This window comes from Thalassophryne amazonica, chromosome 9, assembly GCF_902500255.1.
Source record: "Thalassophryne amazonica chromosome 9, fThaAma1.1, whole genome shotgun sequence".
NCBI lineage: Eukaryota > Metazoa > Chordata > Actinopteri > Batrachoidiformes > Batrachoididae > Thalassophryne > Thalassophryne amazonica.
The window spans coordinates 4,700,316-4,728,065 of NC_047111.1; the positions used below are offsets into that span (position 1 = coordinate 4,700,316).

General features: G+C 42.1%; 1 protein-coding gene across 5 annotated transcripts in view; it reads left to right on the top strand.

The window, feature by feature from the left end:
- Window positions 1-2,554: 2,554 nt before the first annotated feature.
- Window positions 2,555-27,750, top strand: part of trpv1 (transient receptor potential cation channel, subfamily V, member 1) — a 50,920-nt gene continuing 25,724 nt past the window's right edge. The window contains exons 1-7 of one of the 5 annotated variants that reach the window (XM_034177513.1): window positions 2,555-2,619; window positions 2,870-2,954; window positions 11,481-11,592; window positions 12,283-12,565; window positions 19,183-19,340; window positions 19,414-19,566; window positions 24,013-24,150. In XM_034177513.1, the coding sequence (XP_034033404.1) occupies window positions 12,360-12,565; window positions 19,183-19,340; window positions 19,414-19,566; window positions 24,013-24,150 (655 nt within the window). In that variant the 5' untranslated portion in view covers window positions 2,555-2,619; window positions 2,870-2,954; window positions 11,481-11,592; window positions 12,283-12,359. Of the gene's footprint in view, window positions 2,620-2,823; window positions 2,955-11,468; window positions 11,593-12,282; window positions 12,566-19,182; window positions 19,341-19,413; window positions 19,567-24,012; window positions 24,151-27,750 lie in introns of those variants that run through there. The other 4 variants (XM_034177511.1, XM_034177514.1, XM_034177512.1 and 1 more) reach the window with 4 other exon arrangements.

Consider the following 27,750-nt stretch of genomic DNA (forward strand, 5'->3'; position numbering starts at 1 on the left):
CAGGACAAGCTGAGAGAGCTTGTCCTGCATCAGGGCGGGATGATCGTATTGAAAGCAGAGCTGAAGTCCACAAACAGAATCAAGCAGTGATCCTGATTTTTAACAGCAAAAGTACTACCTCTACTACTAAACCTAAAGTACCTCTACTATTAAATCCTGACACCCTAAACACTATTGCATGTTCTACAGCATGCATGTACACTTATTAAAAACATGTACAATCCATCTAAAAAGCATGAGAATATTGCCTGAAGTTAATTTCAAATCCTCCCAGTCCACAGTACAGTATTTAACAGGTACAACATTGAAATAAACCACAATTGCGATGAAATACATACAGTACTAACGGGGACTAGAAGGAGAGAGCATATCTCACCCATATTGGCATCTCTTCATTGGCTTCCTGTTAATTCTAGAATAGAATTTAAAATTCTTCTTCTTACTTATAAGGTTTTGAATAATCAGGTCCCATCTTATCTTAGGGACCTCATAGTACCATATCACCCCAATAGAGCGCTTCGCTCTCAGACTGCAGGCTTACTTGTAGTTCCTAGGGTTTGTAAGAGTAGAATGGGAGGCAGAGCCTTCAGCTTTCAGGCTCCTCTCTTGTGGAACCAGCTCCCAATTCAGATCAGGGAGACAGACACCCTCTCTACTTTTAAGATTAGGCTTAAAACTTTCCTTTTTGCTAAAGCTTATAGTTGGGGCTGGATCAGGTGACTCTGAACCATCCCTTAGTTATGCTGCTATAGATGTAGACTGCTGGGGGGTTCCCATGATGCACTGTTTCTTTCTCTTTTTGCTCTGTATGCACCACTCTGCATTTAATCATTAGTGATCGATCTCTGCTCCCCTCCACAGCATCTTTTTCCTGGTTCTCTCCCTCAGCCACAACCAGTCTTGGGGTTTTACATAATTATTGTATGGCCTTGCCTTACAATATAAAGCACCTTGGGGCAACTGTTTGTTGTGATTTGGCGCTATATAAAAAAAATTGATTGATTGATTGATTGATCAGCTACAGGATGATCAAAGACAGTCTGGAGTTACCTGTAAGTGCTGTGACAGTTAGAAGACACCTGTGTGAAGCTAATTTATTTACAAGAATCCCCCACAAAGTCCCTCTGTTAAATAAAACACGTGCAGAAGAGGTTACAATTTGCCAAAGAACACATCAACTGGCCTAAAGAGAAATGGAGGAATATTTTGTGGACTGATGAGCGTAAAATTGTTCTTTTTGGGTCCAAGGGCCGCAGACAGTTTGTGAGATGACCCCCAAACTCTGAATTCAAGCCACAGTTCACAGTGAAGACAGTGAAGCATGGTGGTGCAAGCATCATGATATGGGCATGTTTCTCCTACTATGGTGTTGGGCCTATATATCACATACCAGGTATCATGGATCAGTTTGGATATGTCAAAATACTTGAAGAGGTCATGTTGCCTTATGCTGAAGAAGACATGCCCTTGAAATGGGTGTTTCAACAAGACAATGACCCCAAGCACACTAGTAAACGGGGCAAAATCTTGGTTCCAAACCAACAAAACTAATGCCTCACAGATGTGAAGAAATCATGAAAAACTGTGGTTATACAATTAAATACTAGTTTAGTGATTCACAGGATTGCTAAAAAAGCAGTTTGAACATAATAGTTTTGAGTTTGTAGCGTCAACAGCAGATGCTACTATTATTGTGAACACCCCCTTTTCTACTTTTTTTTTTTTTTTTACTAATAGCCCAATTTCATAGCCTTAAGAGTGTGCATATCATGAATGCTTGGTCTTGTTGAGTTTGTGAGAATCTACTGAATCTACTGGTACCTTGTTTCCCATGTAACAATAACAAATATACTCAAAACCTGGATTAATCTTTTTAGTCACATAGCACTACTATTATTCTGAACACTACTGTAATTCCAGGTGCCATCTTGAAAAAATGGCTGCCATCCTGGAAATTGAAGTGGCTTTTTTTTTTTGCAAGACCAAGAAGTACCATTGTGCTAAATTCCATGCTTGTATCACAAAATGAAAGATTCTTGTGATGTATGTGTTTATCTACTCACCTGTGCGCTCCCTCGAAGTGTTGGACTTGGTCTGCAGAGGAATCAGGCCCTCTGATGTCTTTGATTTCAAGAATGAAAACCTGTAGTGTAGCAGCTTGGCGTTTCTTTCATGTTTGTCAGGCTGCACCACACGGTTAATTTCAACTGCCATGACAAAAACAAACAAAACCCTCTGCATGCGGCTGGAGGTCACGAGGTTGAGACGACTGTGCACTGATTGAAGTCTTAGAATCGTGTGCACAGACAGCATGCAGAAGCACATTTGTTGGGGGGGGTGTCTTTAAAAACAAGGGAAGATGGGACTGTGTCACGTTTCTTGATCGATCTGGTGCCTGATTTCATGGCTCTTGACTTACTGTAATAACTTGGAGCAAAGTATCACTTCCTGCTGTGTGCAAGCTGCGGGCTGAGCGTGCTGAGCGTGCACCCTGCTCATCAAATGAGGAAACATATTTCTCAGAAAGGAAACGGGCAGATCGCCTCCTCAAGAACTCTGAGTGAGTGCACATCACAGGAAATACGTCTGGTGACCTCTAAGAACCTGAGCAACAAAAAGGTGAGAAAATGAAAACATTTAGTTTGCTCTAAAGTCGAATACTTCCTATCAGGGTTGTGTGGATTATCTTAAGGATTTAATGTAGTTTTCTTGTTGACTTGATGGCTGATCGTCAGTGGTTGTGTTGCGCTGATGGTCAGTGCAGCATCCTTTCAAGTGCTCAGCTCCTCTGTGGTCTTCTGATGCTCTCCGGGGCGGGTCACTTTATCTCCTCTGACTCCGGCTCTCGTCTCCCTCATATTAACAACAGGATTCAGCAGCTGTCTGCAGGAGACGCCTCTTTGTCTACTTTCAATGTGAAAATCTGATGATAACAAAGCTTTGGAGTTATTCTGGTGAGTCTGTCGAGGTCTTTGTTTACCATCTCCTTGTGATTTGTCTCCCTTTGAATCCATCACACTCAGAATTAATATGTATATTTGTTATTGTACAAGCTCATATTTTGGATATTTGAAATCAGTTGTGTACATGTAAGACTGCAGAAAGGAGGCAGTAGTTTTGTCTGTGTTTATTAATGAATTATTTTTTTTATATTTATGGCTTTAAAATATGTAAATATTAAGCAGAATTTGATCAATCTGTCTCTTTTTAAAGGGTGCAGCATGATGGAATGTGTGGAAGTCGTGTCCACAGCTGCACAATAGGCACAGTGATGCATGGAAATATTTTCTTTAAATTTTACTAAATGAAAGCAAATAACACATTTTATTTTATTTCTCTTTTAAAAGGTTAGGCAGAGTTTTAAAAGTGCAGTAAAACCAACAGCTTTGTCTCCTTTAATGTTTCACTTTGACTAGAGGAAGGATAGTGACGGTTTGAGTGTTGTTAGAATTATTACATTTTAAAATCAGAGCTGATGTCGACAGGGAGCCGGTGAAGATTTGCTGAAACAGGCGTGATGTGTTTTGTCCTCTGTGATGGGTTTGGGCAGGTCCTGCGTCATTCATGTCAAAGAAGTTGTAGTTTATGTTTTAGTAGCAAAAATAGGATGAAATGAGAATTTTGACATTCTGCATCGAGTGAGAGAGGACTGGGATGCTAAATGAATGTGCTGTTGTTTAAAAAAAAAAAATAGATTTTTCCTGAGCTTTTTATGTGGATCATAGGCGGCTCCGAGGAGGATCTTCATGGGGCTATAGCCCCTCCCCCCCAATGCCATACAAAAATTTACACGAGCCATTTAACATCCTGCACTCTATCTCATCTCTGTTGCTAAGCTTAGCACAAAATGTCATTGCTAATTTCGTCCCATCACAGTTGTTACTTTTACAACCAGCACCTGCATCCTCTAAATTACAATATCACTCATGCTCATGTGGCTGTGTTGGCCTAAAAAGGAGGTGTGGTCTGGTGCAGAGTTGTCTCTTTGATATTGTCCATCACACACATGTGTCCTCAGCAGATTTCTGACTGCTGATTTCTGGCACATGAATGTTTGCTATAGTGGCTAAAAGAAAACAATCGGATACCCAATTAGGACATGCTGTAGTGAGTAATCTGTGATAATCCTGGTGTTTCAGACTGTTGTATCCCATGGTGAAGGTGTAGAAATTAAAATATAATGTACGTACGTTTTCTGTTTTGGGGCAAAGCGATTTCATTGAACTGAGTGGGCAGCCATCGTGTGCCGGGGGAGTGAGGAAAGAATACCGTGGCTCGACAAGACACCTGGCAGCTTGGCTGGAAGCATGGTGGCAAACCTCCATGGTGCTTTTGCCAGATCGCCTTGGCACAGTACTGTGTGTCCGGCTCTGTGCTCAGCTGTTTTAATTGTACAGATGTCATTCTTATAGATGGCCTTGTTATTAATTCATCAGTGCTTCTTTAAATACGTTGTAAATAATGTCCACTTGAATGGGTAGCTCAGTTATTTTGATGATGCCATGACACAGTGTAAACTAAAAATACAATGCAGATTGTGTTATTTGTGAAGTGAGACTGCTGTTGTGGACAATCTGTTCTGATTGCATCGTATTTGGAATGTGGACCTCAATCTGCTTCCGAACAGTAAATCGGTCCCCCCTGATGACGAGGTTCACGGATTAACACCTCGTTTCTGCTTCAAACTGCCTTCAGTCATCATCTATCTCAGTGACAGATATCTGAACTTTTTGTACAACAATCATTTCTGCATAAATTCAGCGTTATTTCATCATAAAAGGTGGCGGAAGTGATCAGAGCGCCGCGGCTAAACGAGTTGCTAGCCGATGTGTTCACTACGCGTCGGACATTTCAAAGCGTCACGGAATTTTGCATCGTTTCTGCTTAAAACTGACTTTAGAATTATTTAAAAGGTTTTACCTTTATCATCTGATGGTTCATAATCCCATTACAGTGGTCCCTCACTATAACGCGGTTCACCTTTCGCGGCCTCGCAGTTTTGCAGATTTTTTTTAGTGCAATTTTGCATGCTTTTTAATTTTTTTTTATTTTTTAACAGTGCATTGTGTTCTGCGTCCTTACCAGGCGGGCCGGTCGTGGCACCGGTCAGCATCACCGCGATTGCTCTCACTGCCTCCGATGCGCTCACTGAGTCTGCAGGCTCGGTAAACACTGCAGCGGGCCACTCACCCCGCCCCCCTCTCTGCTGTGCGGAGCTGCGCCAACTCTGGCAACAGGTCCAGAGACTACGCTCGCTGTTTTGATGCGGAGCGCTCCGGCAGCCCACAAGGATAGATTTCTTGCAGAGAAATCCACAGCGCCACAGGGTCTCAGTATACCACAGCCGCAGAGCTCTGTGGCCACGACTTGGATTCTTTGCGGGTCCCGCATCCGTACCCCCAGAGGCAGTGAGCGACGGGAGAGCACGCGCATTGTGTTCTGCGTGTGTCTGTTTATAATCTTCTCGCCCCGAAGAAAAAAGAGAGTGTTTACACAGAGAAAAAAGTGAGAAAATGTTAATGCCTGTTTGAGAAAATTTATAAAGTGTGTAGTGAGGGGTTTTACAGCCTTAAAACATCTATAATAGTTGTACAAACTAACGCTGACTACTTCGTGGATTTTGCCTATTACGGGTTATTTTTAGAACGTAACTCCCCTGATAAATGAGGGACCACTGTAATCCATTTGATTGCTTTGGGTGAAGAGACTCTGTCTCAGACGTGCTGCTGTGGTCCGAAGTGACGCATGCGCAGATGCAAAAGGCGGACCGATTTTTAAGAGTGGACCGTTTGGTCTGCAACACCGGAAGAGCGATTTTCACATTTGTGTTTCTCGGTCCTTGACCTTTGAGTTCGAGAGACACCTGGTAAGAGCTTTTGGAGTCATGAACTCCCGCGACAGGGTGCAGATCCCTCTGCTGGAGAATGAAGGTTCAAGTCTTTAGGGTGGTTCCTGTCTTACTGTAGGGGTTTGATACTTGGATACCAACCAGTTACCAAAGGAGCAGTTTGATGGCTACTGTCAGGACTCATGATGGATTGACACTGGAAGCAGTAAGAGACCAATGCAGACTCACAGACATGGCTGGTTGTAATGAATAAAAGGCTTTATCTTGTGACCAGGCAGCAGATTCAGTACAGAGGTAGTCAGATAATGAGGCAGAGGTATCAGACAGGGTGCAGGCTGGGACGTGGTCAAGCTGAGGTCATACCAACGGCATTGAGGAGTATTGCAGGCAAAAACAGAGGCAGAGTCAAAATACAAGCTGAGTTCAGGATTAAGGCAAGGCGGAGGTCAGAGCAAACAAGCAAGGTCAAAACACTGAGAAGCAAACAGGACATAAACTAAAAACGAGAAAGTGAACAAACTCAGCAATTGGGCAGTGAGCTGTGGAACTGTGAGGGTTTTAATAAGGAGTAAACTAATCAGGGTGATGTGAAGCAGGTGTGTGGAAGGTTCCAGAAAGCAGTATGCAGGAGGCAAGAGAGTGCAGGAGGGAAAAACAAAGCAGTGCAAAGCAAATCAAATCAAATCAATTTTATTTATATAGCACCAAATCACAACAAACAGTTGCCCCAAGGCGCTTTATATTGTAAGGCAAAAGCCATACAATAATTACAGAAAAACCCCAACGGTCAAAACAACCCCCTGTGAGCAAGCAGTTGGCGACAGTGGGAAGGAAAAACTCCCTTTTAACAGAAAGAAACCTCCAGCAGAACCAGGCTCAGGGAGGGGCAGTCTTCTGCTGGGACTGGTTGGGGCTGAGGGGAGAGAACCAGGAAAAAGACATGCTGTGGAAGACAGCAGAGATCAATCACCAATGATTAAAAGCAGAGTGGTGCATACAGAGCAAAAAGAGAAAGAAACACTCAGTGCATCATGGGAACCCCCCAGCAGTCTAAGTCTATAGCAGCATAACTAAGGGATGGTTCAGGGTCACCTGATCCAGCCCTAACTATAAGCTTTAGCAAAAAGGAAAGTTTTAAGCCTAATCTTAAAAGTAGAGAGGGTGTCTGTCTCCCTGATCCGAATTGGGAGCTGGTTCCACAGGAGAGGAGCCTGAAAGCTGAAGGCTCTGCCTCCCATTCTACTCTTACAAACCCTAGGAACTACAAGTAAGCCTGCAGTCTGAGAGCGAAGCGCTCTATTGGGGTGATATGGTACTATGAGGTCCCTAAGATAAGGTGGGACCTGATTATTCAAAACCTTATAAGTAAGAAGAAGAAGTTTAAATTCTATTCTAGAATTAATAGGAAGCCAATGAAGAGAGGCCAATATGGGTGAGATATGCTCTCTCCTTCTAGTCCCCGTTAGCACATTTGCAGCATTTTGAATTAACTGAAGGCTTTTCAGGGAACTTTTAGGACAACCTGATAATAATGAATTACAGTAGTCCAGCCTAGAGGAAATAAATGCATGAATTAGTTTTTCAGCATCACTGCAAAGCAATAGAAGTGAATGACAGAAAAACTAACTGTGAGAAACATGACATGTTCAAGACAGACAAATAATTGGCGTGAGCAGAACACAAGGGGCAAACCTAAGAACTCTAACGTGACAAGTCAAAAAGGGGAAAACAAGAAAACTAATGATTATAACTAAAACTGCCCCCCCTGGACTCGGCAAAATGCTCAAATTTTGGCAGATGGGCTGGGAAATTTGGGCATGGGCCATGTTTATGTCTAAAAAATATTCCAAAGGCCAAGAAAAAAAAATTGTTGATGAAATTTTACTTGAAAGTGTGATGACCATCATCAGTGTAGAAGTCAAACAGATGTCTTCAACTCTATAGAGTCTAGTGCCAGGGTCGAGGGTTGTAAATGCCAGCATGAAGTCGACTCCTTCCAGTCCAAAGCCCAAGCAGTGCTGCCTCCTGGTGGAGAGTAAGAGAACTAAAGGCCACCTGTGGACCAACCAAAGAGGTTATATACAGTGGGGAAAATAAGTATTTTACCCCCTGTCAGTTTTGCAGGTTTTCCCACCTACAAAGAATGGAGAGGTCTGTAATTTTTATTGTAGGTACACTTCACTTCACATTGTATGATTTTTAAATAATTAATTAGCATTTTATTGCATAAAATAAGTATTTGACCCCCTACCAACCAGCAAGAATTCTGTCTCACACAGACCTGTTAATTTTTCTTTAAGAAGCCCTCTTATTCTGCACTCTTTACCTGTATTAATTGCACCTGTTTGAACTTGTTACCTGTATAAAAGACACCTGTTCACACACTCAATCAATCACACTCCAACCTGTCCACCATAGCCAAGACCAAAGAGCTGTCTAAGGACACCAGGGACAAAACTGTAGACCTGCACAAGGCTGGGATGGACTACAGGACAACAGGCAAGCAGCTTGGTAGAAGACAACAACTGTTATGATTATTTATTAGAAAGTGGAAGAAACACAAGATGACTGTCAATCTCCCTCGGTCTGGGATTTCATGCAAGATGTCACTTTGTGGGGTAAGGATGATTCTGAGAAAGCTCAGAACTACACAGGAGGACCTGGTCAATGACCTGAAGACAGCTGGGACAACAGTCACAAAGATTACATTAGTAACACATGATGCTGTCATGGTTTAAAATCCTGCAGGGCAGCAAGGTCCCCCTGCTCAAGCCAGCACATGTCCAGGCTAGTTTGAAGTTCACCAGTGACCATCTGGATGATCCAGAGGAGGCATGGGAGAAGGTCATGTGGTCAGATGAGACCAGAATAGAGCTTTTTGGAATCAACTCCACTTGCCATGTTTAGAGGATGAGAACAACCCCAAGAAAACCGTCCCAACCGTGAAGCATGGGGGTGGAAACATCATACTCTGGGGGTGCTCTTCTGCAAAGGGGACAGGATGACTACACCATATTGAAGGGAGGATGGATGGGGTCATGTATTGCGAGATTTTGGCAAACAACCTCCTTCCCCCAGTAAGAACATTGAAGATGGATCATGGCTGGGTCTTCCAGCATGACAATGCCCCCAAACACACAACCAGGGCAACTAAGGAGGGGCTCCGTAAGAAGCATTTCAAGGTCCTGGAGTGGCCTGGCCAGTCTCCAGACCTGAACTCAATAGAAAATCTTTGGAGGGAGCTGAAACTCCAAACCTCAAAGATTTGGAGAAGATCTGTATGGAGGAGTGGACCAAAATCCCTGTTGCAGTTTGCGAAAACGTGGTCAAGAACTACAGGAAACGTCTGACCTCTGTAATGGCAGGCACATGTTTCTGTACCAATTGTTAAGCTCTGTTTTTCTAGGGGGTCAAATACTTATTTTATGCAATAAAATGCAAATTAATTATTTAAAAATCATACAATGTGATTTACTGGCAGCCGGTCTGCTCTGTGTCAGCCTGATCCTGTCAGATCTCAGAAGCTAAGCAGAGCAGGATCTGGTTGGTACTTGGATGGGAGACCTCTTTGGAACACCAGCGGCTGTGTGCGTTTCTCCAGGTAAAACTGGAGTTGCATCAGGAAGGGCATCCGGCATAAAACTTGTGCCAATTACCAATGCGGTTGTATCCGCCGTGGCGACCCCGAACAAAAACCGGGAGCAGCCGAATGAACAACAACAACGTCCAGATCTTTCCATTCTTTGTAGGTGGGAAAACCTGCAAAATTGACAGGGGGTCAGATACTTATTTTCCCCACTGTATATGAGTACTAGAGGCCGCACTTGCACTGAGCCGTGTCCCGGCAAGGAGGAGTGGTTGCCATTTTAATTCTGGGCAAGTCAGGAGGCAGCATGCACAGAAGGTCAATTAGTCTCGTCAAGAAACAGGTGGAATATACCGGAAAGCTGCCCATGTTGGCAATCCCACAAATGGAGGAACAAGGGAGACAATATTTCCTTCCACAAGTAAGTGGTTTTGGTTATTCTTGTCATTTTGTTCGTGACATTTGGTTGATAAACAGGTGTATGTTTCCTGCCCGTGCCTGTGTTGTCCGAGGACATGGACCAATAACTCTTCACTTATACACACCACTGACTTCATGAATGAAACTTGGTCAATAATAAATATATCACACTCAAATTTGGTTTCGCCCCCCCCAAATAGACCACACCTCCTACGCCTATGACAAGCAGTCACATTGACCAAGGAAGTTTTCCTCTCATTCCCTCATAATCACAAACTCCCCCATGGAGAGCAGTTCTGACCTTTTCAGTTGAGTCTGTAAGTTATTCCATGTGGAAGGAGCAGCATATTTAAAAGCTTTTTTCCAAGTTCTCACTCTTTGGACCATCTGTAGAACAGAATGACAGTGAAGGTCACATTGATTTTGGGTTCTACACATGTAGACAGACAGATAAGGAGGAACTATGCTAAGAATAATTCTGTATATAAAGATCAACCAATGACAGAACCTGTGTACATAAGAGGGACAGCCAATTAGCAATAGCATAGAAAATACAATGATGTGTGCAGTTTCCACAACCAGTAATAAAACGCAGAGCACAGTGGTACCCAGTATCTAATTTCTTAAGACACTGATCAGGGCAGTGAAAAACAGTAAATCACCATAATCCAGCAGAGGTAACCTCACTTGACGTTTTCATGAGAAGATTCAAATAAAGAACCTGATGAAATAAAATGTTCATTAAAACCATTTAAAATATCAAATTTGTCAGTAAACGTACAGTAATCTTTCACAGTGCAGGCTGGCAGTTAAATTGTGGTTACAGTCCCATAAGAGGATTTTATTACTTTCCAAAATTTCTTGGGGTCGTTAAGGTTGGTCGTCATTTTGGTTTGTTAAAAATCACATTTAGCCTTTCTAATAGAAGAGGTAAAACACAGTTTTCAGTTTTGTTTTTCTGACTTGAGCCCAGACGAGGTCCTTTTCTTGTAGTGAACTGGACACCTCTGGGGTAAACCGTGGATTGTTTCAGCCTTTAACCCTAAATTTACTAAAGGGAGGCATGTTTATTTATGATTGTAATAAAAAGCATCATAAAAATAATTCCAGGTTTATGCTGCATCATACACGTAAATAAGAGAGCTTCTTTTCCAGTCGTAAACCCTTAAATCATTAAAAAAGGGCTTGTTGACAGAAATACTTAAAATCTCTTTTAAGAATAATCCTAGGTCTTGACTTTTGAAGTTTGGTTTGTCTAATTGTGGCAATGACACCGTGGTCACTGACATAATTTGCAAATATACCAATATCGGAGTGTTTATGAGGAGCATTTGTCAAATATAAATCAAGAAGAGAAGATTTCTAAGCGAGTTTGAAATTAGGACAAGTTGAACCATGAATGGATTTTAATCTACCAGAGACGACCAGTCCCAGTTAAAACCTCCAGTCTGAAGAGTCTGATTAAAATCAGTGGATGATAATCGTGATAATAAGGTCTCACTGAATGTCCTTAAAGAAGCTGCAGGTTCAAGGCTCGAAATTCAAATTGTTTGTGAGTGATGAGGATGATGTAATAAAATGTCTGGCACATTTTGGTCTCCATTTTTTTCCGAGTGCCGTCAGTAGAAGCAGAAGAGGTGCTGCTGACATCAAGCTGAACTTCATGTCTAACTGATCTTCCACCTGCTTCAGTATCTCCTGCTGAACCAGTTTCTCCAGCGGTTTCATCAGCAGCGAGGTGAGCGTTACTGCTCTGAGATCATTCACGGTTTTAGGAATATTGCTCTTAGCATCAGGGACAATAGTGGCATGGTCCCATACTTTAGGAAGCGTTTGTTCCAGAAGAGACAATGAAAATTACTTTAAAAATCCTGATTAATTATGAAACAAAGGACTGAAGCTCCAAGCCAAAACTTGTCTGGACCCAGGTTGGTTTGGTTCAAAAGCTTTACACTAATGAACACATGCTTCTGAATGCTGAATGTTTATGATCATAAATACCCCTGAATCCTACACATTGTAGCTTCATGTTTTTCACAGCATCATTTCCTGCTGTGTTTCTATATATTGCTATTCTTGTCATGATCTCAAAATATTTCCACTGACTCAGTAATTCTTCACACACAATGGGAACAAGAAGCAACCGAAGAAAAGCTTCCTGTTTTATCCTTCACAAAAACATTTACTTTTAGATAAAAATGTTCAATTTTAATGGGGCGAATTTTGCTTTAATGCTGATTCTGTGACATAAATGATGTTGAGAAGGATTTGATTTTTCTGCAGAGATGTGTCCGCCTAATGAAATGGTGCCGTCACGGAAATCATCTTCTAATAAATAAAGTCTTTTGTGCTGAAACATCACATGTTTGTGGCCAGAGAGTGTCTACAGCCTGCTGACTGGAACGTGTCTGTGCTCCGAGGTCTACAGGAGGAGAACTCTCCACCTCTGGACTGTTTAAGGATTAGAAACGTTGCTGCAGCTGACTCAGACCCGGAGAGGTGAAGATGAAGAAGTCGGAGATGTTCGGCATAACTCTGGAGGCCGATGACCGGACAGAGGAGGAGAGGTCGCGGGGTAAAGTGGGGAAGAAGGACGGTCTGGTTTCTGCTCTGAGCTCGAGCAAAGATGGACCCAAAGTACCAATGGACACGGATTACGAGGAGGAACTGGAGGAGTCAAAGCAGAACAGATTCGATCTCACCTTTGACAAGTGAGCTTCTGCATGCGGGCATGTTGTGATCTCTGCCAGTGATCATCATCACGTTGCTGCATCTATTCACACAAAACCTGCAGCCGTTTCACTTTTGGGCGCCAACTACATACAGTGTATCCAGAAAGTATTCCCAGTGTTTCACCGTTTCCACAGTTTATGTTACAGCCTTATTCCAAACTGGAGTAAATTAATTTCTTTCCCCTCAAAATTCTCCTCAAAACACCCCATAATGACATGATTTTTTTTTTTTTTTTTTTGCAAATTGATTAAAAATAATAAAAATACTAAGAAATCACACATACATAAGTTTTCACGCCCTTTGCTCAATTAGTCCACAGGCCAACATGGGTATAAGTGCACGCCCCCCCCCACACACACACACACAACTTTATGAACCTATATTTTCCTGAAGTCTAAGAGTGTCTCATGAATGAAACTGAAGGTTAACATTGAACATTTTGGGATGCACTACCTCTTTTCACACAACATAGAGACGTAATATATATAATTAACATTTTTCATAAGGCAAAACCACCAAAATTCTTCAGTGAGGTATATAAGGTTACAGGTTATGCAAATATTGTTGTTGTTCCAATGCAGTAGCACAACACTAATGTCTAAAGTATTCTGAGTGTAAAACATTGTTAGTGTTGAAGTGTTTGAATATATTACCTAGCAAACAGCAAGATAACCTAAACATAGGTTCATAGAGTTGGGGGAGGGGGGGCGTGTATTCCCATGTTGGCCCACAGACTAAATAATTGTTGATGCACCTTTGGCAGCAATTACAGCCTCAAGTCTTCTTGAATATGATGTCACAAGCTTGGTGCACCTATCTTTGGGCAGTTTTGTCCATTCCTCTTTGCAGCACTGCTGAAGCTCCATTAGGTTGGATGGGGAGCGTTGGTGCACAGCCATTTTCAGATCTCTCCAGAGATGTTCAATAGGATTCAGGTCTGGGCTCTGGTTGGGCCACTCAAGGACATTCACAGAGTTGCCCTGAAGCCACTCCTTTGACATCTTGGCTGTGTGCTTAGGGTCGTTGTTCTGCCGAAAGATGAACCGTCGCCCTCAGGTCAAGAGCACTCTGGAGCAGGTTTTCATCCAGGATGTCTCTGTACATTGCTGCATTCATCTTTCCCTCAATCCTGACTAGTCTCCCAGTTCCTGCTGCTGAAAAACATCCTCACAGCATGATGCTGCCACCACCATGCCTCACTGTAGGGATGGTGCCTGGTTTCCTCCAAACATGATGCCTGGCATTCACACCAAAGAGTTTAATCTTTGTCTCATCAAACTCCAGGTGAGCTGCCATGTGCTTTTTACTAAAGAGTGGCTTCTGTCTGGCTACTCTACCATACAGGCCTGATTGGTGGATTGCTGCAGAGATGGTTGTCCTTCTGGAAGGTTCTTCTCTCTCCACAGAGGAATGCTGGAGCTCTGACAGATTGACCATTGGGTTCTTGGTCACCTCCCTGACTAAGGCCCTTCTTTCCTGAACGCTCAGTTTAGACGGGCGGCCAGCCCTGGTGGACCTGAATGTCTGCCATTTACAGATTACTGTGCTCATTGGGACCTTCAAAGCAGCAGAAATGTTTCTGTACCCTTCCCCAGATTTGTGCCTCCAGACAACCCTCCAGACTTCATGCTTGGTTCGTGTTCTGACTGTCAACTGTGAGACCTTATATGTAGACAGGTGTGTGTCTTTCCAAATCATGTCCAATCAACTGAATTTACCCCAGGTGGACTCGAAATAAACTGTAGAAACATCTCAAGGAGGATCATTGGAAACAGGAGGCACCTGAGCTCAAAGATTGTGAATGTACATGTAGTTTCTTAGTTATTACTTACTTATTTTTAATAAATTTGCTCAAATCTTAAAAAAAAACTTTTTTCACATTGTTATTATGGGTGGAAAAAGTGAAGCAGTGTGAATACTTTCGAGATGCACTGTATAAAGCTGCATGCTTGAGTCCTATTTGTTTTATATGCGTGTATGGTTGGGCAATACATCTTCTGATGCGCTTGGACACATCATCAGTGAAGTACCTGGGATCATAAGGGGTTTCGGGTCTTTCAACTTCAGACCCCTCACCTAGGCAACCCGACTGGGAGTGATCACTTCTGGTCTGTGTTCAAGCCGCATTCACCCACTTCTTGTCCTGCACGATTCATAACCATCTTGAGGCCTTTTCTGTATCTTCTGGGCCTCGCTGATGGCTTTCCTTGTGCGTGCACCGGTGACATCCAGGAGGCTGTAGGCCTTGCATAGTGATCTTCCTGCAAAGCCCCTGCTCCCCACTTTGATGGGCATACACTGTGCACACCACCTCGGACTGTGGCTATCCTCCACCAAATCTGTATAGTTCTTCATTTTCCTTCCGCTGGCCTCCTCCATCCTTTCTTCCCTGGGCACTGTGAGCTGAAGCATGACCACCTGTTTGGATGTCTCAAAGAACAGCACAACGTCTGGACTCTAGTCTTGACTCAGTGATGGTTTCTGGGGATTTGAGTTGCTTTCCAACCTCCACCCTCATCTACCAGTCACAAGCTGTTCCCAGGAGGCCCACTTGGGCTCTTGCTTGGGACCTGCGTGGTTCTCCTGCTCAGATGAATACTACCTATTTTCTTGCTAATTGGAAGCATTTACGCTGGTAGATGGCATTGCAGATGGTTTCAGCAATCGCCTCCAGCACCTGGTCATGGTGCCAATGGTAGCGGCCTTCTCCAAGGGCTTTGGGACAACTGCTGAGTAGATGTTCCAGGATTCCTCATCCTTGGCACAAGGTTGATGCTAGTGTCTCTGTCTTGCCCCAACAGAAGAGGTTCATAGGTGTCAACCTGATTCCAGAAAGGGCAAAGAGGGTGCAGGTTTCTCTGTAACCACCAACTCCACCAGGTGATTTCATTGATGAACTCATCCCGTCTGCTGTGAAATTAACATTTCACTGAGGGGAGACACCTCGCTTTTTGATTTCTTAGTTCATGAACTACTGTTAATCAGTGAAATCACCTGATGGAGTTGGTGCTTACAAAGAAACCTGCACCCTCCTTGCTCTTTCTGGAGTCAGGTTGACACCTATGGAGGTTAGATGGGCTTGGCAGCATGTCGTATACTGACTGGATGAGAAACCTGATGCGGTAAGGCTCAGCTTTCCACAACTCACCCCATGAGATCTTTCTGTCCATGGCTTGTTCCCATCTGGTCCAAACGCCCTGCTGTCTCAGTCCCACCATCTGGCTTGCACGCTCCTACTGAACTCCAGCTCTCACCTCCTTTTGGACAAGGTCCAGCCTTTCTTTGCCTGTAAGGCAGCTGTAGTTGGCTGTTGGAATGCTGCCCAGTCCTGCATGTCCTACTGCCATAGTTCCTACCAGTGCCTTGTGATGAAGCCTCGACTCCGCCTGATGCTCTGTCCTCCTGTGCCCTCGACTTTCTTCTGGTCCTCACCTCAGTGCCAGCTTGGGAAGCTTTTGGATCACTGGATTCCTTGTACTGGAGCACCTCCCTCCTTTGGGTAACCTTGAACTTTTCACAGATGCTGCTGATGGGGAGCGTCAGCCTGTTTGTATTTCCATAGATAGCAATGCTACTCAGACTTTTGGATAATCCCAACCACCTTTGGAGGTGGCTATTGACCCTCCTCTCAAACCCTTCCACGGTGGATATGGGAAATTCATAGACCAGCAGTGGCCACAATATCCTAAGGAAGGATGCCATGCTGGTACATCCAGGCTTTGAATTCCCCTGGTAGCACTGATTTATCAGCAGCTGCTAGCCATCCCTGTAGTTCCTGGTTTGCCACTCTGATGGAAGCTGCTTCCTTTAGGGTGCAATCAAAGCTCTTTCCAAGGCTCTTCACCAGTTTCTCTGAACTGAAGGGATTTGGGTTCCTCCTAGGAAGAAGCGGAACCGGTCTGTCACCTTCCCTCTTCTCAGAACCAAGAACCTTGACTTTTCTGGCTTGGAGCACATCTGAGCTCAGGTGATTAGCCTCTCCAAGCCTTGGAGGATCCATCTGCTTCCTGGGACTGATGACGTTGTTACTGTCTATATATATATATATATATATATATATATATACACACACACACACACACACACAGTGGTATGTAAAAGTTTGGGCACCCCTTATGATTTCCATGATTTTCCTTTATAAATCATTGGTTGTTTGGATCAGCAATTTCAGTTAAATCATATAGCAGACAAACAGTGATATTTGAGAAGGGAAATGAAGTTTATAGGATTTACAGAAAGTGTGCAATAATTCTTTAAACAAAATTGGGCAGGTGCATAAATTTGGGCACCTCAACAGAAAAAAATACATCAATATTTAGCAGATCCTCCTTTTACAGAAATAACAGCTTCTAAACACTTCCTACAGCTTCCAGAGAGAGTCTGGATTCTGGTTGAAGGTATTTTGTACTTCTTTACAAAACATCTCAGGTTTGTTGGTTTCTGAGCATGGATAGCCCACTTAAAATCGCACCAGAGATTGTCAATAATATTCAGATCTGAGGACTGAGATGGCCATTCGAGAACGTTGTACTTGTTCTTCTGCATGAATGCCTTAGTAGATTTTGAGCAGTGTTTAGGGTCGTTCTCTTGTTGAAAGATCCAGCCCTGCCGCAAGTTCAACTTTGTCACTGATTCATGAACATTGTTCTTAAGAATCTGCTGATATCGACTGGAATCAATGTGACCCTCAACTTTAACAAGATTCCCAGCACCTGCACTGGCCACACAGCCACACAGCGTGATGGAACCACCTCCAAATTTTACTGTAGGTAACAAGTTTTTTTTTTTGTTGTTTTTTTTTTTGGAATGCTGTGTTCTTTTCAGCCACGCATACCGCCTCTTGTTATGTCCAAATAACTCATTTTTAGTTTCATCAGTCCACAGCATCTTATTCCAAAATGAAGCTGGCTTGTCCAAATGTGCTTTAGCATACCTCAAGTGAATCTGTTTGTGGCATGTACGCAGAAAAGGCTTCCTCTGCATTACAGCATTATACAGCATCTCCTTGTGCAAAGTGCGCTGTATAGTTGAACGATGCACAGAGACACTATCTGCAGCAAGATCATGTTGTAGGTCTTTGGAGCAGGTCTGTGGGTTGACTATGACTGTTCTCACCATCCTTCGCTTCAGGTTATCTGAGATTTTTCTTTGTCTGCCACTTTGGGCCTTACAGTCTTCCATTTCCACACTATGTTCCTTACAGTGGAAACTTACAGCTGAAATCTCTGAGATATTTTGTATCCTTCCCTAAACCATGATGTTGAACAATCTTTGTGCTTAGGTCATTTGAGAGTTGTTTAGAGGCTCCCGTGTTGCCACTCAATAGAAGAGATGCAAAGAGGAGAAACATTTGCAAATGGCCACCTTAAATACCCTTTCTCATGATTGGATTCATCTGTGTAAGGAGGTCAAGGGTCAATGAGCTTACCAAACCAATTTTGTGTTCCATTAATTAGTGCTAAATGTATTCAAATCAATAAAATGACAAGGGTGTCCAGATTTATGCACCTGCCCAATTTTGTTTAAATAATTTATTGCGCACTTTCTATAAATACTAGAAACTTCATTTCACTTCTAAAAGATCAGTGTGTTCGTCTGCTATATGATATATTTAACTGAAATGTTACCACTTTTTGAGTGTACACTAGTTTTTGAAATGAGAACTTATTGGAAAATTTTATTTACAGACTTGTAACAGAAGCATCAAATTAACATTTGATACCAAAGGTTTCTCACTTTGTGTCTTGTTTTCTGCACAGTTCAATAATTGATGACATGTTCAATCCACGCTCCTCTTCTTTGGAATACAGCTGCAACACACACATTGAAGAGGGATTCTCCGAATTTCTTTTTTATTCCTCTTGAGATGTGTGACAATGTCATCACAAACTTCAGTGTGCGTGTGCCTTATTCTAAAATGGAGAAAATTATTTTTCCCCCAAAAAAATTCTACACACACAACTACATAATGACATTAAATTTTTTTTTTTGTGTGCAAACTTATTAAAAATAAGAAACTGAGAAATCACATGTACATAAGTATTCTCACCCTTTGTTCAATGCTTTGTTGATGCACCTTTGGCAACAATTACAGCCTCAAGTCTTCTTGAATATGATGCCACAAGCTTGGTGCACCTATCTTTGGGCAGTTTTGTCCATTCCTCTTTGCATCACCTCTTAAGCTCCATCAGGTTGGATGGGGAGCATCGATGCACAGACATTTTGTCCTGAAGCTACTCCTTTGATATCTTGGCTGTGTGCTTAGAGTCATTGTCCTGCTGAAGGATGAACTGTCACCCCAGTCTGAGGTCAAGGCAAAGGCTGTGAATCCTTATGTACATGTGATTTATTAGTTTATTATTTTTAATAAATTTTACAAAAAATCCTCCCCCCCCCCCCCCCCCCCCAAAAAAAAAAAAAAAAAAAAATTGACTTTGCCATTATGGGCTATTGTGTGTAGAAGTTTGAAGAAAAAAAATGAATTTCATCCATTTTGGTAAACGGCTGTAACATAAAAAATTGTGAAAAAAGTGCTGTGAATACTTTCTGGATGCACAGTGTGTGGGTATAAAATTGATTAATGAATTTATTTCAGAGGAATTCGAGGTTTGGGAGAGCCGTCTGGAAGCAGAGAGGGCAAGCTGTTTACCCTCGACAGGCTGTTTGAAGCGGCGGGCAGCGGGGACGTGATGAAGCTGGACGGTCTGCACCAGTACCTCCACTGCAACATGCAGAAGCTCAGTGACATGCTGTGTGAGTATCACAGGATCCCACAATGCATCAGTGACCTGTGGCGCTCTGTGTTAACATGCGGCGACACTTCCAGATCAGTCGTATGGCAAAACACCGCTGATGAAGGCTTTACTGCACCTCACTGACGGGAAGAACAGTACAGTGGAGTTTTTCCTGGAAATTTCCAACCGGATGGGCGACATTAAGGAATTTGTGAACAAAGCCTACACCAGTAACTACTACAAAGGTAAGCTGAATGATGTGACATTGTGACGTGTTTGTCTGACGTCTTACAGGCCGACACTAGCGCTGGAGTGCACGCCCATCTGTTCGCAAACAGCATTTTAATGTTCTTTTAAAGAAATGACCGTTTGCTCCAAAATTTACCAGTGAGCGAGTCAGCATGTGCAGACAGGAGGCTACTTTTATTTTCTAATATGTGCAAAATGTTATTGAGCTCACGTGGTATCTGCTTCATAATTCTACTGTATATGAAACTTACATATTCAGTAAGTGATTTGTCTTACTTTACAGTTTACACTGCATGATGAATAAATTAATGATGCTGCAATACTACAACCCCAAATCAGAAAACGTTTTGGACGATACAGACAGTGGGGGAGTATGTCACTGTGTGGCAAATCTGTGTCAAGTTCTCAAACATTGATGAAAATAGTCTGGTGAAGAAAGCCACCAAAACAACCATGACACCTCTGAAGGAGTTACAAGGGCAGCTTCTGTCTGTTGCATTACTAACCTCATGATGAAGTGGTATAGAGGAGGATTTTCTTAAAAGAAAAAAAAAAACTGGCAAAATTTTGGGTGCAGTGTGCCATGAGGCACATGGCAAACCTGAGCCTAGATGTGATCGGTTTTGCTGTTTTACAGTCCAGTTCCACTCCGGTATGAAGCTGTGAATGGTGGTGCCACAGGCAAATGTTGCACCATTCCCTGTTTCTTCAGTCACATCCACAGAAGCCTGCAATTGTTGCAGTTATCTTGGTGGCTTCCCTCACTCGTCTCCCTCCAGCGTGTCACTCAGTTTTTGAGAACTGCAGACCCAACTCAGATTTTCATTACAGTACAAAACTGTTTGTAATCCTTAATTTTCATGTATCCATCTCTTGACTTATCTCAAGAAAACTGGCTGTAAAAGTGACGATTCTGTATTTGTTGGCAGAGGTTATGTTTTCACCCCTGTCTGATTGTGAAAGCCTGGGGCCCACAATTTTTCATATATTGTTATGAAAATTTTAAAGAAGATTCATATCCTGATAGGCAAGAAGTGATAAAATTGTCAAGGTCATAGCTCAAAGGGCAACGTCAGGAAAAATCTGTATCTTTAACATAGAATAAATTTTTAAAAAATCATGACTCTGTCACAAAAGACTAAATTATTTTCATATTTGAGAGCATTTGTATCCTTTACCATCCTACAGGTAAAGTAAAGTTTAATCCAGATCTGATCCGATTTACAGATTCTGTGCCCATTTGAATTTAACATTGAAAACCCCATTTACAGTATATTTTACATTATATCTTAATCAAATGTGCCCCAGTCACTCTCATATTTTAAAGTGAGGTGCAGACCGGCACTCAACGATCACCTGCCAAAGTCTGATCCGGATCTGATCCAGATTGTGGTTTTTGTGGACTTTTTGAATTCAATATTGAAAAGCCCATTTAATGCATATTTTACATTATATCTTAATCAAACGTGCCCCAATCACTCTCATATTTTAAAGTGAGGTGCAGACCAGCACTCACTATCACCTGACAAAGTTTGATCCGGATCTGATCCAGATTGTGGTTTTTGTGGACTTTTTGTATTTAATATTGAAAAGCCCATTTTTTTAATAACTTTATTTATAACTTTTCATTTCACAACAAACAACAAGCAAAAATGAACAACACATTCAGCAACCACCCTCCCACCCCAGCAAAAAAAAAAAAAAAAAATGTAAATAAATGAGTAAAATAAATAAGGATAAAAATAAATAAAATAAACAATAAGAAATAAATAAGCAAATTAAACAATGGGGAAAAAAAGGGCGAGACCTGCTCCATCATGTGTCACATCTTGTATTCTAACAAAAAGGAGGTATCAATTTGGTATATGTTTTTATATAGTCAAAAAAGGGAGACCAAACCACCCAGAATTTCTCAGGGCAATTAGTTCTGCAACATTTCAATTTTTCTAGCTGAAGCATAGCGAGCATTTCCTTAATCCAGCCATCAAATAGCAGAGGTTTAGCTGATTTCCACTGAAAAAGAATAAGTCTGCATGCCATTAAAGAGGCAAAAGATATAACACTTGCTTGTGACCTAGAAATAGAAATCTCAGGTGGGGGAACTCCAAAAATGTAGGTATATGGAGAAGGTGTCACTTTTTTCCGATACATATATGAAATGACATCACAAATGTTATTCCAGAACCCTTTCAGTGATTGACAATGCCAGAACGTGTCTGAAAAGCCCATTTAATGCATATTTTACATTATATCTTAATTAAACGTGCCCCAATCACTCTCATATTTTAAAGTGAGGTGCAGACTGGCACTCACTATCACCTGACAAAGTTTGATCCAGATCTAATGTGGATTGTGGATTTTATGGACTTTTAAATTTAATATCCTGGGACCCATCCTCTTTGCTCTTTATCTCCTCCCACTCAGAGAGGTTTTTAAAAAACATGACGTGGCCTACCATTTTTATGCTGATGATTGTCAAATCTACATGCCTATCGCTAAAAACAGCCTTTATCCCCTGACACCCCTGCTCGACTGTCTGTGTGACGTCAGGGCTTGGTTGTCACAGAATTTTTTGAAACATAATGAGGGCAAGACAGAGGTTATGTTGGTTGGAAGTGCCCTTGTTGACTTGAGACCTCTTAAGGATTTTGTACATCCCAAGGTCACCAGCTTTGGCGTCACGATAGACAGTGTTTTTAAATTTGATAAACAAATCAATGGTGTTTTGAAATCGTGCTTTTATCATCTTTGTCTTTTATCAGAGGTAAAACCGTTTTTATCTTTCAACCTTTTTGAACAGGTTGTGCACTCTTTTATTTCAAGTCGTCTGGACTACTGTAACGCACTTTATTTCGGCATTAGCCAACGGGCTCTTTCCCGTTTGCAGTTAGTCCAGAATGCTGCAGCGTGACTTTTAACAGGAGCCTGGAAGCGTGATCACATAACCCCAATTCTTGCATCTTTGCACTGGCTTCCTATTAATTTTAGAATTGATTTTAAGGTTTTATTGTTTGTTTTTAAAGCTTTGAATGGAATGGCCCCTCAATACATCACTGACCTCCTACAAATTTACTCTCCGGCGCGTGCTCTGAGGTCTGAGGGCCATTTCCAGCTCGTGGTACCCAAGACGAGACTTAAAACCAGGGGGGACAGGGCTTTCTCTGTGGCTGGCCCCAGACTTTGGAACGCTCTGCCCCTCCATGTCCGAACAGCCCCCACAGTGGAGTGTTTTATGTCTCGTCTGAAGACCCACTTTTATTCTCTGGTTTTTAACACTGCGTGAGTTGTGTGGTCCTCTGTTTTATTGGTTTTGTTTTTATTTTGGTAGATTTTATTGGTTTTATCTTTTGTATGCTGTATGTATTTATTTATTTATTTATCTTGCACATTTTAGTTAATTTTATTGTTAATTTTCTTATTTTTAATTTTTGACTACTGGGGTTTTATCTATTGTGATTCTACTGTATGTGCAGCACTTTAGAACATTTTTGTTGTTAAATGTGCTATATAAATAAAGTGGATTGGATATTGAAAAGCCCATTTAATGCATATTTTACATTATATCTTAATCAAACATGCCCCAATCACTCTCATATTTTAAAATGAGGTACAGACTGGCACTCACTATCACCGGAAAACGTTTGACCTGGATCTGATCTGGATTGTGGATTTTATGGACTTTTAAATTTAAAGCCCGTTTATGCACATTTTATATTATATCTTAATCAAAAGTGCCTCAATCACCCATTTGTGACAGTGAGGTGCAAACTGGCACACTCAGTGAACAGACTAAGTTTGATCCGCATCTGATCCGTATTGCTGATTTAGTGGATATTGGATTTTAACATTGAAAAGCCCTTTTAATCTGTATTTTGTATTATGTTTTAGCTTATGAAAAGCCACTTCTAACAGAACTTTGACCTTGAAAATTTTTTCCAAGTTAAAAATTTGGAATTGGAAACTAGTGGTGGCGGAGGTTTGCGCTCTACGACCGCGGTTCTCTACCATTTACAATAAATCGCTCCCATCCCAGAGTTAACATGATCACAGCATTTTAAATTATTCTTGCTGTTTCTGCTCCAAAGGCTCACTGTCATCTGTGATTTCGGCCTTTAAATCCCACTTTACCTCCAGATTTAAGCATTCTTTGTTCAGAATTTAAATATAATACACAGAAAGGAAAAGCTCCCAGTACCTGCACTCGATTGTGCTCTTAAAAGAATTTCTTCTTTACAGAATAATAGATTAATAGAGATGGAGATGCAGCTGATTTTTTCTGACATAAGATGGCAGCCAGGCTGACCTCTTCTGCAGCCAGCAGTGTCCTCTCTAGCTTGTTCTTTTATGTCTCTATGAATGTACCTGTGAAACATATTAGTTTGTTGCCCAACTGTTTAACACCATTAAGGTAGTTTAGCTGAATATTACATTCTGTGTTGCAGGTCAGACGGCGCTCCATATCGCCGTGGAGAGGAGGAGTCTGTTTTACGTCAGACTGTTGGTCAGTAAAGGAGCTGATGTTCACGCCAGAGCCTGTGGGAAGTTCTTCCAGCTGCACGATGAGCCCAGTTTCTACTTCGGTGAGTCGAAGCTGCTGGCTTCAAGCTTCAAATTTGATCAGACTTGGAAGAAAATTGCTTTATTTTTTAATTTGGGGAGGTGATGATCAAATGTCGTAACTCCCAAAATGTGAGCCATGCCCCCTGTTGGACTGTGCGAGGTCCTTAAAATTTTCTACTTTCTCGAGGATATCAATCGATTGATCAATATATACAACGCATCCAGAAAGTATTCACAGTGCTTCACTTTTTCCACATTTTCATTATATTACAGCCTTATTCCAAAATGGGTGAAATTCATTTTTCCCCTCAAAAATCTACACACAATACCCCATAATGACAATGTGAAAAAATTTCGATTTTTGCAAATTTATTAAAAATGTGTGTGTGTATGTGTGTAAACAAACCAAAACAGAAATCACATGTACATAAGTATTCCCAGTCTTTGCCATGAAGCTCAAAATTGAGCTCAGGTTCATCATGTTTTCACTGATCATCCTTGAGATGTTTCTACAGTTTAATTGGATTCCACCTGGGGTAAATTCAGTTGACTGGACATGATTTGGAAAGACACACACCTGTCTACATGTAAGGTCCCACAGTTGACGGTGCATGTCAGAGCACAAACCAATCAATCATGAAGTCAAGGAATTGTCTGTAGACCTCTGAAACAGAATTGTCTCAAGGCTTAAATCTGGGGAAGGGTACAGAAACATTTCTGCTGCTTTGAAGGTCCCAATGAGCACAGTGGCCTCCATCATCTGTAAATGGCAGACATTCAGGTCCACCAGGGCTGGCCGCCCGTCTAAACTGAGTGTTCAGGAAAGAAGGGCCTTAGTCAGGGAGGTGACCAAGAACCCGGTGGTCACTCTGTCAGAGCTCCAGCATTCCTCTGTGGAGAATGGAGAACCTTCCAGAAGGACGACCATCTCTGCAGCAATCCACCAGTCAGGCCTGTATGGTAGAGTGGCCAGACGGAAGCCACTCCTTAGTAAAAGGCACATGGCAGCCCACCTGGAGTTTGACAAAAGGCACCTGAAGGACTCTCAGACCATGAGAAACAAAATTCTCTGGTCTGATGAGACAAAGATTGAACTCTTTGGTGTGAATGCCAGGCGTCATGTTTGGAGGAAACCAGTCTCCTTCCCTACATTGAAGCATGGTGGTGGCAGCATCATGCTGTGGAGATGTTTTTCATCAGCAGGAACTGGGAGACTAGTCAGGATTGAGGGAAAAATTAATGCAGGAATGTACAGAGACATCCTGGATGAAAACCTGCTCGAGAGCGCTCTTGACCTCAGACTGGGGTGACGGTTCATCTTTCAGCAGGACAGTGACCCTAAGCACACAGTCAAGATATCAAAGGAGTGACTTCAGGACAACTCTGTGAACGTCCTTGAGTGGCCCAGCCAGAGCCCAGACCTGAATCTGATTGAACATCTCTGGAGAGATCTGAAAATGGCTGTGCACCGACGCTCCCCATCCAACCGATGGAGCTTGAGAGGTGCTGCAAAGAAGAATGGACAAAACTGCCCAAAGGTAGGTGCACCAAGCTTGTGGCATCATATTCAAGAAGACCTGAGGCTGTAATTGCTGCCAAAGGTGCATCAATGTATAGAGCAAAGGATGTGAATACTTATGTACATGTGATTTCTTAGGGATTTTTTTTTTTAATTTTTAATAAATTTGCAAAAATTTCAAAAAACCTTTTTTTCATGTTGTCATTATGGGGTGTTGTGATTACAGTTTTGAGAGAAAAAAATGTACTCCATTTTGGAATAAGGATAACAAAATATGGAAAAAGTGAGGCACTGTGAATACTTTCTGGAGGCACTGCGTACACCTCATGCTTCGATTACAATTCAGAGGGCTGCAATTTGATTACAAAATGATTATCGATGCATCTTCTCTCTCTCTCTCTTTGTCTCTGCTGGATTACTTTTTTCTTCACTGTGTATTTATTTGGTACTTTCCAAAGTAAAGTATTTGTAGTTTTTCATCATGAGTTTGCTTCCATTACATTCTTTAACAGCTCTTACGTGAACCCATGTGGCTCTGATTCATTGATTCTAAATTCTAAAACCCAGGGGGGTTGTGCCCCCACCACCCCCCCGCTAAAGAGGCCTGTGTTGGGCTCACGTGTTACTGACATGATGTTTGGATTCTTACCACTCCAACAAAAGTGAGACATTTCTGTGCACCTCATCGTGCTGCATGGACACGTGCGCACTAACGCACTCTGTGCTCACGTCAGAATAATTAAAACGGGAGCCAGAGTTGTGATAATAGTGAAACGTTGTTGCACTTTAAAGTGCAGGATTCATGCCACACGTAATGTGTTCTCATGTTCACGGGGATGAACTGTGCACACCTGCTTTCCACGACAACACTGGAGGTGATTATCAGTGATCAGCTATTAATGATCTCCTGCACACGAGCTCTTATTGTTTTTCAGTCAGACTGTCAGCCTGCTGTCACTGGAGCCTTTAACGTGCTGATGACGTGGACGTTATTATTATTATTATTAGTATTAATGGGTTTTTAAGATGAATATCTGCTCATTGTGATAAATGAACTCACTGTCATATAACGGTGGTTGGAGAGGAAAATGTAATATTCTGTTGCAGGAAATGGCAACGATAAACAAGTCAGTCTGAGCTGCTCAGCAGAATGAAGTGAGTCATTATTTCTATTATTTCTACAAAAACATCAGCTGTGTCAAAGCATTCTTATACTCGGCTGCAGTAAAAATACTGAGTGTTACAGATGGTTCATCTCGTCTTACAAAAAGAAGTGGTCAGAGGTGAGACGGGTGCTGAGCGGAATGAGAGGTTTTATGTAGACCTGGTTTCAGTTCTCAGTCATGATACCACCTGTCCTTGGACGATGTACGTCATTTGCATCGTCTCTGTCCACCCAGCTGTAATTGGGTACTGTCCTCGGCTGATGAAGTAATCCGTGTTGGATCGGCGTCCCATCCCAGGGAAGTTATAGACTGTAATGTGCTTCACACTTCAGAATCTGGGGATAAGGACCGGACCCGTATACCACCTACCGCCAGCGCCTGGAGGCACAATATGAAGTCCATCATGCATGTGCATATTTTTTGTCAGAGGTTTTTGGTGATGCTGATATCTTTACAGAAGAATGAAGGTCCACATCTTTAGTCGTCCTGGTACTTCCTGTCTTACTGCACGGTTGCAGGACTTGGACACAAACCCGTCTTTGTTACCAGGTCTGTTTGGAAGGTTCCACCAGCTGGTTCTAATTCGTCCAACTCTTCAAGTAGGTAGATGGGCTAATTAATCACATGTTTTAGGTGTGTAGGTAGGAGCAGTACCCGGTGGGAGTTTTACTCTGCCACCTCGGGCACGGGCAGGAGCAAGACACATACATTTCAACTGGCTGTAGCTGGTCGATATTTACTTTGGAGATGAGGGTGTGGACTGGTTGTCTGACTGAATGGTTGCCATCCAGGACCTAGGGCGGTACTGTGGAGTGGTGGATGCAATGTCGCATAGCAGAACCAGACATGACCTAAATTAAATTATGTGTTTGACATATAAATGACTTGATTATATTGAGATTAGTTATGGTGAAATTTAAAAAAAGTAAAACAAA